This window comes from Anabas testudineus, chromosome 21, assembly GCF_900324465.2.
Source record: "Anabas testudineus chromosome 21, fAnaTes1.2, whole genome shotgun sequence".
Classification (NCBI taxonomy): domain Eukaryota; kingdom Metazoa; phylum Chordata; class Actinopteri; order Anabantiformes; family Anabantidae; genus Anabas; species Anabas testudineus.
In genome coordinates, this window is record NC_046629.1 from 24060965 (window position 1) to 24076777 (window position 15813).

The 15813-nt window shown below is 42.9% G+C and overlaps 1 protein-coding gene across 1 annotated transcript in view; it reads right to left on the bottom strand.

Annotated features, from left to right (window-relative positions):
• LOC113172857 (neuropilin-2-like) overlaps positions 1-15813 on the bottom strand; it is a 58512-nt gene that overhangs the window by 35061 nt on the left and 7638 nt on the right. Inside the window, exons 3-7 of the mRNA XM_026375886.2 lie at positions 15427-15654; positions 13130-13285; positions 12875-13044; positions 9587-9742; positions 1386-1530 (exon numbers count right to left, since the gene is read on the bottom strand). Of these exons, the coding sequence (XP_026231671.1) occupies positions 1386-1530; positions 9587-9742; positions 12875-13044; positions 13130-13285; positions 15427-15654 (855 nt within the window). The remainder of the gene's footprint in view (positions 1-1385; positions 1531-9586; positions 9743-12874; positions 13045-13129; positions 13286-15426; positions 15655-15813) is intronic.

Consider the following 15813-nt stretch of genomic DNA (forward strand, 5'->3'; position numbering starts at 1 on the left):
TCTTGTGTGCGCTTGTCGTTGTGTCTGTGTGGAGGGAAGGAAACAGAAATGATACTGCACGGCCATTATAGCAGGTATGTTTCGTGATAAAGTTTCCTCTGCAGGTTATAGACATATTTTACCGAACCTGCAAACAGGGCAGTTTGTTTTCTCCCTGTTTACCTCTAAAGTAACAAAGTCTGCCGCCCTTCTCAAAAAAAAGCAAACCAATCTTTTTTTTTTAGTTTGCATATTTTAAAAGTGTTTTCCTCAGGCCCGGGATGTATTGCAGACATTACAAGGTAGCAGAGATGGCACATACCCAGGAAAACAGGAAGAGAGAAAAGAACAAAGTGTTGAATGGGCTCTTGATGCTGAGAGAATGGGAAAAGTAATGTGATATATAATGTCATAGAAAAGAACACAGGCAAAGATACCTGATATATACCACATCAATGTGCCTTTAACTTGCTCTCTCTGTTTCTCTCTATCACGAACACACACAGACACACACAGTATCATATTGTTTTGGTGTGATTGTGATTTGTGTGGGTGCTGAAATAGCCCTCCCAGATAAGAGCATATCTGTCCCTCTCAATGGCCACTACGATAGCTGCAGAGAGAGGCCCTAACCTAATAATGATACAGTGGAGCTGGGACACACATACACTCAAATGGATTGAAACTCTCTCTTTTACCATTTCTGTAACACACACACGCACAAAACACACACACGCACATACACGCACACACAAAACACAGACAGTCTAATTAAGTTTTATCTATTTATAGTATTGAGCTGATTATGCTGGTTGAAATTGTGTTTGTTTGCAAGGGCTGCAGATGAAAGCTGAGAGCCTGTTACTCTCTGATGTTATCACCCACACATCACACTCTAGTGTTATTCTATTAGGACTGAGTGTGTTTCTTTGTGTGTGTGTGTGTGTGTGTGTGTGTGTGTGTGTGTGTTTGTGATGTGGGTGACAGAGAAGGAGGATATGTATATGAAAGTAAGGGCAAAAGTGTGAGAGCACATGAGAGTGGGTGTGTTCATGCGTGTGGAAAAGGGAGGAACACAAGGGGGGAAAGGAGAGAAAGTATGAATAGGAGCATTGGATGGACGAATAACTGAATTGTTCATCATTAGATTATATAAATGAGGAAGGAGAAAAGATCCTTTCATATTTTGGTGTTCTTTTCCAGGAAATATTTTCATAGGGAGTTATTTTTACGCTGCCCCACCTTCTGACCCAGTGTAAAAGCCAGTATATGACTGGTATAAAACTTGGCAGGACGGCTGCTGTGTTTTCACAGGAGCGAGTCTCATGAGAATACTCACCAAAAGAAGAAAAAAACAAAAAACAAAAAACAAATCTGAGAAACAGAAAAAGCCTCATCTTCCTTACCCGTGATCTGACAGCCGTAAAGCTCGAACCGCAGTGCAATGCCGTTCTTCCATGTCTGAGGTCTGATTCGTACGAAGCGGGCAAGGACCGGCTGTGGGATCCGATTGAGGACCACCTCCGTGGCATCAGCGTTGGCATGGAAAATCTGCAGTATGAAGAGAGAGGGAAACAGAGGACATATCTTGTCATGTATCTTTAAGTATAAAGACACACAGGAGCCAGCCCCCCTTACATATGATATAATATAAAGAAAAGCATCTGCAGCTTTTCCATTTTATCATTAATACTAATTCAATAAACTTCTATTTAAAAGTTTCCATATTCAATTCATTTCAATTCAGTTTCGTTTTTATAGTGCTAATTCACAACAGAAGTTATCTCAAGGCACTTTACCGTGCAAGGTTTAGTGTAAAGATCTTACAGAGTATAATTATACAAAGAATGATATAAGATCCCAACAATCCCATTTGAGCAATGACCGGTTGGGGTGAGTGGAAAGAGAAGAGAGAAAAGAACAGAAGAAAAACAACAACAACAAGCAGCAAGAACATTGGGCAGATGAACTGGATTCTGGAGATGTACAGCTCCAGGTCGAGGATACCTGCAGAAAGGTACAGAGAGAGGGAGACAGAGAGGAGGAAACACAACTACAGGAAAGAGAAGACACAAAGTTAACGATGTGCAATGGATAGAGAAGAAAGGAGAGAGGAGAGGAGCTCAGTTTATCAGTAGAGGTCCCCCAGCAGACTAATCTATATCAGCATAACTAAGAGATTGTTCAGAGTCACCTGATCCATCTATAACTATAAGCTTTAAAAAAAAGGAAAGTTTTAATTCTAGTCTTAAATGTAGAGAGGGTGTCTGCCTCCAGAACCTGAACTGGGAGCTGGTTCCACAGGAGAGGGGCTTGATAGCTAAAGGCTCTGCCTCCCATTCTACATTTGGAAACTCTAGGAACCACAAGTAAACCTGCAGTCTGAGAACAGAGAGTTCTGTTTGGAAGATAAGGAACTATGAGGTCTTTAAGATGGAGCCTGATTATTAAGGGATTTATAAGTGAGGAGAAGAATTTTAAATTCAATTCTGGATTTTACAGTGAGCCAATGGAGAGAAGCTAACGTAAGAGAAATATGATCTCTCTTACTAATTCCAGTCAGAACTCTGGCTGCAGCATTTTGGATTAACTGGAGGCTTAAGTTATTGGGACAAACTATTAATAATGAATTACAATAGTCCAGTCTGGATGTAACAAATGCATGGACTAGTTTTTCAGCATCACTTTGGGACAGGATGCTCCTAATTTTAACTTTAATGTTTCTCAGGTGGAAGAAGGCAGTTCTAGAGATATCTTTGATGTATGAAGTGAAGGGGATATCCTGATCCTGATACATATCTACAGTATTACTTGAGGACAATACTAAGTCATCAAGGGTGAGAATGTGATTAGAGTATAGTGTCTCTGACACAAACAAAATAACTGAAAACTGAATGATTGCAAAGGTTTTTTTTTACCATTCACAAACAGAGGGCATGCATTGTGTAATAAATCAAGGGTGTAAGTATGTGTGAGAGCATCCTCTTCTCATATCCCCTTGAATTCACTACACACTCACACACACACAGAGGAAAACATAATCTTTACTCCTTCACTCACAGAGAGCAAAGAAAAACACACGCTGTCACCGACCCCTCAATGTGCACACACACTCAACATGATACAAATGCACTGCTTCCAGACACACGCTCCGTCTTCCCGCCTCCTTTCGCAGTGCCCCCTGAGCTCCTACATTCCTCACCATGTGCCCACACATCACACACGCAAAATTATTTCCTCTGAAAACACACACAAATTCAGATAAAAGGAAATTGAATGCGAGCGCACATGGCCAGAAGCGCTCTTTTTGTCTCTTGACACCAAGACTTTATATCTCTGTCTATCAGTCAGTGTCATCCCTCTGCTCACCACAGGAAAACACAGCTGGGCTTGTGCTCCTCTCCCTATCATTTCACTTTCTCTGTGACATCTCTTCCTCTCTTGATGCCATGGTGATATACCATGAATCAACCCTATTGTTTTCTTATAGAACCTAAAGGGCTGGTTTCTCCACTGTGTCTTTCTATTATGCTTCATCACGGCTGAAAACAACATAGTGTGTTTATTACAGAGAGCAGTGAACCTCATTCAACAGAGCCAAAGGTCTTGCAATTACTTGCTTGGGTACTCATTTGTACATGGTAGATTTGTTTTAGGTGTGTGTGTGTGTGTGTGTGTAAATTCACTCTGTTCCTGTTGTTCTCAATCCATTAAAGTGCAGGGCCTGTCATGGGTGACAAAATATGGATGAAGGGAGTTTCTGAGTTGCAGGAACAGAAGCAGGCTACTGGGCCAGCTGGGAATTGAACCCGTGACCTGCTGTGTGTACGATACAAAGTCAGCCCCGGTGAACTGGTGTCCTCACAATGGCCTTAATACCAGAAACTGTGACCAGTTAAATGATGGAAAAATGCTTAAAGGCCCCAAATGACTTAATGGGATTGAGGTAGCAGACTGTAATTACAAGTGTGTGTGTCAGTGTGTGTCGGAGCGTAAAAGTGTAATTATTAAGTCTCAGTGTTAGGAACTGGGGGCTGCCGGGTCCTTTCTGATTTCCCTTGGTGCACGCTGAAACATTTCTTCAGTACACGTACGCGTGCATGAGGGCACACACACTTATGTATCTACATTTATGTTCTGTATATGTACGTAAGAGTGTACATACTGTATCAGTTGTTGGATTTATTTTGCACGTGTGTTTGTGTGAGTCTAACCTTGTGACTGTCCTTTACCAGCGTTTAAATGGAAAATGGAGTGCTGCTGTTTGTGTGTATGCCTACGTGTGTAGCGGGCACTTACTATATACTACATACTATATATATTCTGTCCATTTTCATAAATGTGGTGTCCATGTTTTTAACCTTAATAGTAAGGTTCGTTCAGGGTCACCAGATAGAGTTGCAACTCTATTTCAGCTGCAGCTTGATGCACCAATACACTTAATAATTGCCGCTGCAACCTCTTAGGTGAAGTAAAATCTGTTTGGAAGAAGGCTATAAATCTGAAAATGGAATATTACTTCTTTGATGTTAGATTATCTTTTCACCAAGACCATTTCATAATCCTATCTGTGTGTTTATCATTCTAACCAGTAACAATGAAGGTCCCATACGGACTTTTGGTTTTCACACGTGCACACTTATTAATAAACCTATACGAACTATTAAACACACCCCCTCTGCTCCAGGTCCTGGCTGTGTGGGGAGACTCCACAGTGAGGAGGTGTAAGGAGATATGTAGCATCCCTGAGGTCTTAAACTCCTAAATTCACTCCTAAAAGGCTTTATCTAAAAGGCTTCAATACCAATCAGCTAATGGACTACACCTGCAACCCAGCTCAGGTTATTAGGAGTGTGTGTGTATGTGTATGTGTGTGTGTGTGTGTGTGTGTTTTGTGCAGGTTTGTTAATGGTCCGATGTTTCCACCTGCATTAAGAGACGAGGGAAGCTGACACCAGGAACTGTGGGGTGAACAGATGCTTGACTTTACACCTCTTTCTGTGTCTCCTCGACTGACTGTCTCACACACAGTCCAAACAACACACACACACACACACACATATACACACACAGACCTGCAGTAAACAAACAAGCAGTTTAACACCAATACAACAAGAGGCATTCCAAAGAAAAGAAATCTTTCCTATTCAAATGGTATTTTTATCTCTCCGTTATGTTCAATGGTTACAGACGTGAAGCGAATGCTGTTTTCTCCTTCACTTACAAACACCTACTCCACTGAACAACAATAGTGTGCAGTGTAACTGATTCTGGTCGGTAGTCAAAATGCAACTAACCACATCTAGTATGTAACTACAGGAAAGCGAAAGCGTGACGATGACGCCTCAATATGATCACCTCGATAGAAAGACAGAAAGAAGAAAGGCATGTGGCCATGTTGTGAGCCTGCAGGGCCACAGTCAGTCAGCCAGCGAGGACAGACACACTGAATTATTCAAATGTCCGGGCCTTGTGTGTTTTGTGTATATGTGTGTGGATGAAGTTATAAAATAGTAAAACACCCGCCATCTCCTCCCATTTCATCACACAAGGACAAATACACGCACAAAGACTTCGGGGAGGTAACCTGTGTTTGACAGCTGAATCTGAGTGTGTGCTGGTGTGTGTGACAGAGTCTCACAAAGCAAATGACACACGGTGCCCTTATAACATCCCCCTTTGTCCTTTCCCTCTTCTTTACTCTCAGGTTTTCTTTCTTCATTTGTCACAAACTCTTTTCTCCCGCTCCCCTTTGACCTCACACTCCCTCCTGCCTTTCCCTCACCCCACAGCCTTCCTCCCTCTATTCTGTCATTTTATTTTCTTTCCCCTCTCCTGACATTCTTCCAGGGAGTATTGCTGAGACCTCTGATCTATCCAGAGGGACTCATGGTCAACACCCTTGTCTGCTATTCTCATTATTCCTTCTCTCCTCCCTGCCTTCATTCATCCATCTATCCCCTTTTTTTCCTCCCCCCTTCTGCCTCTTTTCTTCAATCACTTGTTCCCCTAGGAAGCTTTTCTCCCAGTGGTTTCCACGTCTCTTCCTCCCATTGCTCCGCTAAGCTTCTCTTCCTCTCCCGATCAGTTTGATGCTTGACTGGTTGACCTTTTGCTTGTATTTTTCTTTTTGCCCTTCTTAACAAATTTTTTTCAACTTTCCTACACTTTACCTCTCATCTCAATCTGCGATCCCTCTCCCCCTACTTTCATTCCTCCCACGTCTGCCTCCTCACTCCCTCTCTCTTCATCCATCCTCCCTCCCACAGATTAAGGTGGGAATAGGAGGTTTGGGTTTTGGCTGAGGTCCAGTGTTGTAATAGCCACAGACAGCGCTGCCAGCAGCAGTTCAGGAGGGCTACGTAATGACATTTGTACCACATCGAGCTTAACTGCACATCAACTAGGTAGGTCTCGTCTTCTCCAGACTAAGACAACATCATTTCTCAACCCAGGACCTCGGGTCACTGAGAATCACTGCCTTTCTCTTGTCATATGGGCAACAGCCAATTATTCTCACTGAATCATACAGAGTTAAATATGGGTTATACAAATACAGATCCTGCTCCGAGCTCACATGAGCAGTCAAAGATCTGACATGGGCTGATCATTAAGAGGAGCAAAATGACAGCTGCACTGCAAGGGTAAGTGCCTAGAGGTGATGATAAAGTAATACATACGATTTATAAAGAACGAAAATAGAAAAGCTAAAACACACATTGGCTAAGAATCAACCACTTACAGTGGGGCCTTGAGTATCTGTCATTCGTGAGCCTGTCGGTACAATGTAGGACCAAGTGCTTTAGGAATATCACTTTCTCCTTCTGTCCTAAAGGTTTCTATAAGTTAACATGTATTCCATATGTACCATCTGGCACACAACAGGCCTTTAATGACATTATCAAATACATTACAGATCACACAAATCATCGTGATGTTGTGTGACAGTGACGCCGCCCCTATGGGCTCTCACCCAGATGTTTAAAAACCAAGTGTGTGTGTGTGTGTGTCTGCACAGTGGCTGATTTATTAGCAGTTACTCTTGCAAGACAAATTTTGTTGGATGTAATATATATATTTATTTACATATAAATACATATTTATCCACACACAGTGCATGTATTTGTGTGTCTTTGTCAGTGCATAGTTTCACCGTTCACAAGTGTGTGTCCATGTGGCTTCTATTATTTGTTGTCCTCCTTTAATGCCTTTGCTCATAAAACACTAGTCCAGAAATTCTTTCTGAATAACACACACATGCACACACACACACACACACACACACACACACACACACACACACACACACACACACACACACACACATATATATCTAAAGGTACTATAGCCTGGCACAAAAAGTCGTTTGTTCAAGCAGCATAAAGTTGTATGGAGTATTAAAGGAGCAAAGAGGGGAGAGATGGAAATGAGTGCAGTAGTGAACTAGTAGGGCGAATGAAGAGTTAAATCAAGTGAGAGTGGACAAGGAGGGAGCAACTGATGAATGAAGATATTTTGAGAGCACAAATGAGGGGGTGAGTGAATGAAAACATCAGAAGAGATGAAGAGATAGATGGACAGTTCAGAGCAGAGTCAACATTCAAAACAGGAAGGAGTCGGGCACAAAAGAGCGAAAGCATCGCTAAATCTCAAAAGTCACAGTGATGCATTTTAATATAAGGCTTTTATGTAGATTTAAGGTCAGCAGATCTTGGATGAAGCGATTCAAAATCTGCTCTCAATTATAAAAACAATTGCCTTGAATTATCCTGTGAATGCAGACACAGCATTTTACACACCCAAACTATAAAACACTGTGCCAAAAGATCTTTTTGGCCACTGCTGTTGAGTGATTTATGAGTCTTCCTAAAACAAAACACACACTCTCACTTACTCTCTGAAGGAGACAGTCAGGGTGGCAAGGCCGATGCTGACTGGCCGTCTGAGGTGTGTCAGCTGAGAGGGGACATTAGGCACTGAGATGCTGACAGCGTCGTTTCATCAGCAGATAAATGATCACTCTCCTCGTCTTTTTTTTTTTTTTTCAGCTGTCTCTGCTCTAACGCCAGTCTGCCTACTCTTTAATCTCTCCCTCTGTACACCAATCTGTGAGACGGTACGCAGCACATACATATGATATCTGATTAATACCCATAATGTACCTATGAGGCAGTAGTGGATCTAATGAAACAACTGACAAACATGAGCTGAAACACGAGATTATTGTACAGATTGACTCACCAGGGGGCCAAATGGCTCAAAAGACCATTGGCAGTTGGCTTGAAGTTGTGTGTGTGTGTGTGTGTGTGTGTGTGTGTGTGTGTGTGTGTGTGTATTTGCAAGACTGGGAAGGGATATTAGTACCAAAAGCTGCAGCTGATTTATTCTAAACCACTCCTCCTCAAGCGCACACACACACACACACACACACACACACACACACACACACACACACACACACACACACTCATTATTCTCTGGACATCCAGCTCCGCCTTGGCTTTTGAGGGCTATGGGGGAATCAAGGGGGGATTATGTGTGGTGACACCAACAATCTAAAACCTCATCATTTATCCATTTTGCACATTGTATTTTTATTGTTTCCTAACTTGGTGTCAGCAGAATATTGCTATCTAATTGACAGATTTGGATGATAGAATAACTGATTGTTTAGTTGGTTGCACCTTATTAAAATGTTATAATCATAACCTAAGTTTTTAATTAACTTAGCTGTAAAACCTGTACTCCATCATCCTGACTGCCTTTCTCCACAGTTCCCTGTTTTATCCATCAATCACTTCTTTGGGAGTTAGCTTCAGCTCTAAGCCTTATGGAATCTGCATCCATAGAGGAACCCCAGATGGTTAGTCTGGGTCTCCTGTTTCCCCCCTTTACCGCGCACAAAGCATTTGTATGTACAGTATGCATCTGTGAGTGTGTGCATGCATTAGCGTTCATGAAGGAGTGCGATTTTATAGCACAAACCTAGACGTGGCATTTGACTACAGGATAAACATGTGTGACCACTATAGCAGGGATAGAATGACTGTGATGGAAAAACCAGCCACAACCACTGGAAAGCTCCTCTACTTTAATTGCAGTTGCAACCATTTTAAAGACCCTCAGCACTGAGGTTTGCTTTTTTTCTATCCAGCGCCCAAGACTGCAGCTCACACACTGATGACACAACATGCCTTAACACCTCAGAGAGAAGCAGCTCAGAAACCTGTCCAACCAGGTCAACGTTATGCAGAGCTCTGACCAGTAACTAACAGAAACCAGATGGGATGTGAAAAGCAGACTGCAGTGTAAATGTAGTTGCATTCAATGATGTAAGGTATCACTTGGAATTTGGAGACGTGTACTGATTCTGGCTTAGTCATAAACCTTTTAATGAAGCCAACTGAGTAGCGGTGGAAAGGCTGTAATTGCAGACACTGGTTGAATTTTGGGCTTGTGGTCAACTCTTGCTGCATATATTCCATCTCATATTTCTCTCTATCACTTCCATGTGGGTGCATGTCGAGGCACGTGTGTCGCCTAACAGCATCTAGACTTTCGCCGTCCCTCTGGTGACAGCGATATGTTTATTTGTGCATGAGCATACCTTGTGATTCTTGCCATGTCTGTAGACCATCCAGTCCTCTCCGTTGGTGCTGACCTCCAGTTTGAAGGTGGTGACGTAGTATGTTTTTTGAGTCTCCTTTGAAATGGCGCCCTGTGTGGCGATGCCAGTGAGCACCTTCAAAGTGTGAAGATCCACCTGTTGGACAGAGAGAGAGAAGAAGGTTTAAAGAAAGCAAAAACATCATTGACAGGCTGAGTTGGTCAGTTGGTTACTGAAAATGTATAAAAACCAGAAACACAACAATAATTTGAACAATTTCATAAAACAAACACAATCTGCTGATAACACCTGAAATCCACACCATATTGCCTTATCTCCCCTTACCTTCTGATCTACTGGGGCACATTAAATGAATAATATAAACCCCACCTCAGCATGCACCTCTCACCTCCACCACCCTTCCCTCTGTTGTCTCCTCCCTCTGTCTCTCTCCTGGCAGATCGATAGTAATGACCTAGGGCTCATTTTAATTTCCTCCCATACAATAGCCATAATGACCTCCTCATACTGATTGTGGATGCTACGCTACGTGTCTGGCATGCTGCTAGCTGTGTTGCATTACACGTGGACAACGTTGTATGCGTTATGTGGGCTTTAAACTACATCAATTCAAATAGATGGTTTGACCCAGCCCAAGCTGATCAAGTAAAACAGTGCACATCTCAAAATGACAAAAAAAAGAAGAAATATCTACAGATTCTCTCCGTTTGTGATTGAGCAAAATAAAATAAGAGATTAATGAAGGGCACCTGCCAACAAGAACTGCTGAGATACAATTGACCCAAAGTCAAATGATAGTAAGTATAATAAGCATCACTGGCAAGAACAGAAAAACCCAAAAGAGAAGGTATTCATTTTCTGCAAATGACAGCTTGCTGCAGTTTGTAAGTAAAGATCGACTGCTCATATCTGCAGTAAAACAAGGTTAAGGTCTCTGTTTAAATAAATAATACTTCATGCTGGGCCAGTGATCGGAGATCCAGACCCAACAAACAAAATGTTACATGAATGAAAGCAGGAATAGTAGACAAAGTGAGGCTGAAGACAGCTCAAGAGTAGAAGATGAGAAAAGTTCTGCTGTAGGTCACAACATTTATTCTCCTCCATTGGAGCTGTTGAGACGTGTAGATTAATCAGGACTTGTGTGTGTGTGTGTGTTTGCTGTGTTTTCCGATTGGGTATAGTACAAAACACCAGGGGAGGTAAAATGCTGCGTTTGTTATCTGTCAGAGGGACAGGTGTTTTAGATTACTTCACACACACAAGCACACACATCCCTGGCCGCTTAGGGCCAGACAGAGATCCACCAAGACAACTAATCGATAGCCCGGAACCGAGGAGGTAAGCAGATGAGTAGAAAAGGAGGGCTATGGAGCAGAGGAGAAAAAGAAAGGAGAGGAAAGTAAAGAAGGAGAACAAATTGCAGAGGGAGATGTGCTAAGTGAGGCCTCCCAGAGAAGGTTCCTCATCAATCACTGAGCTGTTAGAATAACGGAGCCACCGGCAGTCACATCATCAACCTGCACCACACCTCAGAACAGAGTAGCATGGCACAGAATCATAGATATGAAATGAACAGAACAACGCAGGCTACAGCAGACTTTGTGCACTAGAGAGAAACTTAAACCACACACGTGGCTCTTGAGCCAACATGGCAGCACGCAGGCATGCCTGAGCTGCATGGGTACAAATATCAACAAACACACACTCACACACACACATACACAACTCAGTTATAAGAGACCACGGGGGTGCAAGACGCGAGAAGGACAGGCACGTTGGCATTTATGACAGCTGCTTGTCAAGACATGAGATAATGCGCACACACTCACACACACACACACACACACATACAGTACACACAAGCAAACACGTATGCAGCCACACATGCAGGGGCTTTGCCCTCTGCTAGGTGTTAACGCAGGGGAACAGCTGAGAGCCTCTGTGGAATGCAGCAACCTGACCACAACACCAGCGACCAAGGAGAGACGGAAAGACACCGTAAGAGTGATTAAATGGGCATTTACAGCCAATTTCCAAACAGAGGTTGTGCAAAGATCTGCTCACAAACAACACAATCCAAGTCAGGAAGCTTTCAGATTACAAAAGCCATCTGAATTTAAGAAAAAAACGTTCTTGAAATATGTGGAAAGCTTTTAACAAATAATTTATGTTCTACAAATTCTTCAAAGTCAGCTAATTTTGAGAGCGGGTTGGAGAGAATGAGCTGTCAGCTGCAGTGGAAGTAAGACAGGAAGGAAGTGTGAGAGTGATGACACCTTGGCCTTGTGCTGCCTCAGTTCCTTCCTGTGTTTTTCAGGCACATGATTTGGCTACAGATGAGCTCTGACTATCAGAACCACTGCTTTTTTTTTTTTTGCTTTTTGACATTAACAGGGGAGGTGTCCTCCATGAACTGAAACTAGAAAGTCAGTGTTTCAGGTACTGGAGAAGAGCTGTGGCTTATTTTTTGAAATTTTAGTCAGCTTTGCAGCAGGCAACCAGTTAGCAGCCACTAATGAACACTTAAGACCACGAGGTCCCAGCCTGCGGGGGTGGGTCCCCACATACGCATTGCAAGATATATGACTGAGAAAAACAAAGCAGAAGTTGAAGTTGAGATTACTCCAAAAAAAAGTTTGTTGACCCTGAACATTAAATAAAGATAAAGCTGTGGCCTGGCTTTGTAAGGCTATGAGAAGGTGACACCCAACAAGATAATCTGTTGTTTACTGAAGGCATCTCGCTGAAAACTGCCTTGCTGGGCTGTTTGAATCCATTTCTGTCTTAGGGGTGAGTGAACCTCACACTCCCTTTCTCCTCTCACCCAGACAGCCTCATAACTCAGGCTTGGCACAGGAAAGGCACAAGGTTGGCGCTTTGACAGAATACAGGAAACAATGCCATACCCAGGCATCTAGCTGCTAAACCTTGATATCCCTACACCTCCCACACGCTCTGTCTCTCACTCTCTGTTGCATTCGAACACATACACCGACACAAATATAGCTGTGGTAGAGTTATAATGTGGGACATGTCAACATAAGGAAAAAGAAGATGCTGATAAAAAGACGAGTGCAGTCTGTTTTTAGTTTAGGCAGAGTAAACTTCTGTTTTTAGGAATAACAGTCTGGATTTTGGATTTGTGCCACATACTGAAAACAAACTCACATGAACACTTGTAAGTTATTAAATAAATTAAAAAAGCCTTTATGCTGGTTCACGCCCGGAGCAGTGTACCACATATCTTCGAGAACACAGTCATACCTGTATGTACTCCCTGTTGCTGTCTTCACTTGGAGTCCATGCATTGTCATTGTAGTTGAGTCTGGCCTGCCGTGGCAGCCAGTGTCCATCGTAGAAACTTGATGAGGCTATGATCTGGTCATCTGTGATCTTTCCTGACTCCAAACCAAATGGATTGCTACAATGGAAAGCTAAAGGGAGAGAAGAAGGGTTTAGCTGATAATTCTATAACTATGTGTATGTATATATAACACGAACAGAAGGTGTTGCACTTACTCTCGCTGACTTCCTTGTGTGTCATGTTGTAGCGAGCGGAGAAGCCATCTTTAGCCACAGCCATGTCAGTATGGAAAGACAGCGAGAGGATCCCAGTGGATGATTGGATCTCAGGAGGCACCCTGGTTCCACAGTATCGACCAATCAGAGGGCCCACTGTCAGTCAAACAAGAACGAGTGAATTACCGACGAGTCTGTTGAAATTCTGCCAGCATGTATAAAGGTTCGACATGTGAGAGAATTTGGTTACGGGGATCTCTCACTCAGTTTCCCGTCTACATCCATTTCTACTTGCATTGTTTTCCCTCTCTTCCATTAAATGTAGCACTCCTTCTATCCAATGACATTTTCTCATCACCGCGTCTCTGGACTGGATGTGGTTTTGCAAAGAGTGCTATGTACGTGTGTGTAAATCTAAGGATCTAAGTGATTCCTCTGCTGTCTTCTCCTCTAATGCCACAACTTGTACATGTCAACACAAACAGATGAGTGTGATTTAAAGCCCTGGGGTGTGTGTTTGTCTGTGTAGTGGTGGGAGCAAAGAAAGTAGATTCATCCTGCTACTCGCTGACTCCTCTCTCTCTCTCACACACACACAGATATACACACACACAACACACAAACGTAAACAAGCACACACACAAGGAGGTTTGTGGAGGAGGAGGAGGAGGAGGAGGAGGCAGAAGACGAGAAAATAGCCAGCAATCGATCAGTGCTATTGATTTTTTTTCCCTTTTGGAATGGGTGGATATTTGAAATAGGGCTCTCGAGCAAATAACTGTAATAACTCTTTTCTTGATGGTGGTGGTGAAAACAGGAAAGAGAAGAGAAGAGAAGAGGAGAGGAGAGGAGAGGAGAGGAGAGGAGAGAAGAGAAGAGGAGAGGAGAGGAGAGAAGAGGAGAGGAGAGAAGAGGAGAGGAGAGAAGACGAGAGGAGAGGAGAGAAGAGGAGAGGAGAGAAGAGGAGAGGAGAGGAGAGAAGAGGAGAGGAGAGAAGAGGAGAGGAGAGGAGAGGAGAGAAGAGGAGAGGAGAGAAGAGAAGAGAAGAGAAGAGAAGAGACACTGTATATGGTAACACAACATACACCAATGGCGTTGTCCTCTCTTCCTGTCCTGTGAGTGAAACTAAGTCCATCAGCTCTAAATCTCATCCTGTATATTTCCTTTCCTTTCAACCTCCTCCTTCTTCATTTCACTTTCCTTCCCCTTCTTTCATCCTGCTGTCCTTCTTGTAGTCCCTCTCCATCACTCAGAAGCCTTTCATCCTCTCTGCATTTTTGGGGGCCCACATGTTCGTCTTTCAACTTAGTTTCACCTCTTTTTCCTCAATTAAGTCGTTTGAGAAAGGAACAAATATGTTATAGATATTGTATGAGATATTTTCATTTTAACTCGGTATTGATACTTGATGCTTGACGTTTCGCTGATGTTTCTTCTCCCCCACAGGCAAAAGTGATTAACGTTAATGTTATTTATAGAGAGAATAGCACCGCTGTTTGCTGCTACTACTATTGTCCAGTCTTTGTGTGGCTGATTTCCAGGTATCTTAGATGATTGGAAACCCAGTAATTAAAATATGTCAAATTGTTCATTGTAGAACTGAACTTAGTGACTATCACAACAGTCATATAATTAATATTTGTATTTTGTTTTACAAATAAAAATGTCAAACTAGCAAAATCCTGTTTTTCCAAGACAAATCTACTTCCCAGTTTAACCTGCTGAACTCCCTTCAAGTGCTCCTCTTGAAGGCAGAGCAGAGTGCTTCTTGCCTTCCTTTATTTATCTCACCATATCCTCACTTTGTTCCAGTCTTCCCAGCAGTGGAGTGCCCTTCCACTGCTCTTCTCTTTCTTGAAACTAGATCCAAAGTCTTGGTGCATTAGATTTGTCCTTCTAAACTCTCAATTCTTCTTGCAGCTACACCAGAAATATCCTAACCCCCTACCTTTCCTTCTCTCACCTCCCCTTTTTTCCTCCCTCCTTCCAGCAACTAGTATTTTATTTTCCCCTTGAAAAGTTCTGTTTTTCTCCACAGTATGTGCCAACATCCTGCCTGTAAGCTTAGCTTTCATCTACCAACGTGCAGCTACTAAAATAGTTACTCCACCTCAGTCAATAATGATGTAGGCAGGGCAGAGTACACACCATTTTCACCTCTGTGCTCTGTGCACTGACTCACAAAATGGCTGTTTCCATCAACATCACAAACCCTTTTATCAGAGATGTCATCATCGGCATCACGTTCAGATGATTATCACGAGGCAGAAACAAAACACATCCGATCAATGTCTCACCTCCCGGCAGCCCGTCCCACACTTCGAGCCAGTCGTACTTGCAGTCCCCCTCTCCGCCTGGCAGGGGGTCATTCTCCAGGTCAAAAGTGAGAAAGGTGAGGGAGACATCCATGCTGGAGGGGACGATGATAATGAAGGAGCACTCCAGGTTGTGTGGGTATTTGTCAGGGAAGCCCGGAGACTCAATGAGACCCGAGGGACTGGTGAAGTTACGGGAACAATCAGAACCTGTGATGAAAACGTAGAGACAAAACACCCTGTAAGACACGTGTTAAACAGTCACGCTACTTAGCAGTGTATAACACTTTAACCATGACCTTATGTGAATGGGCGTACACACAAAATTTGTTTAGAAGAAGATGTAAAGATTGGAGTTACACCCAAAGG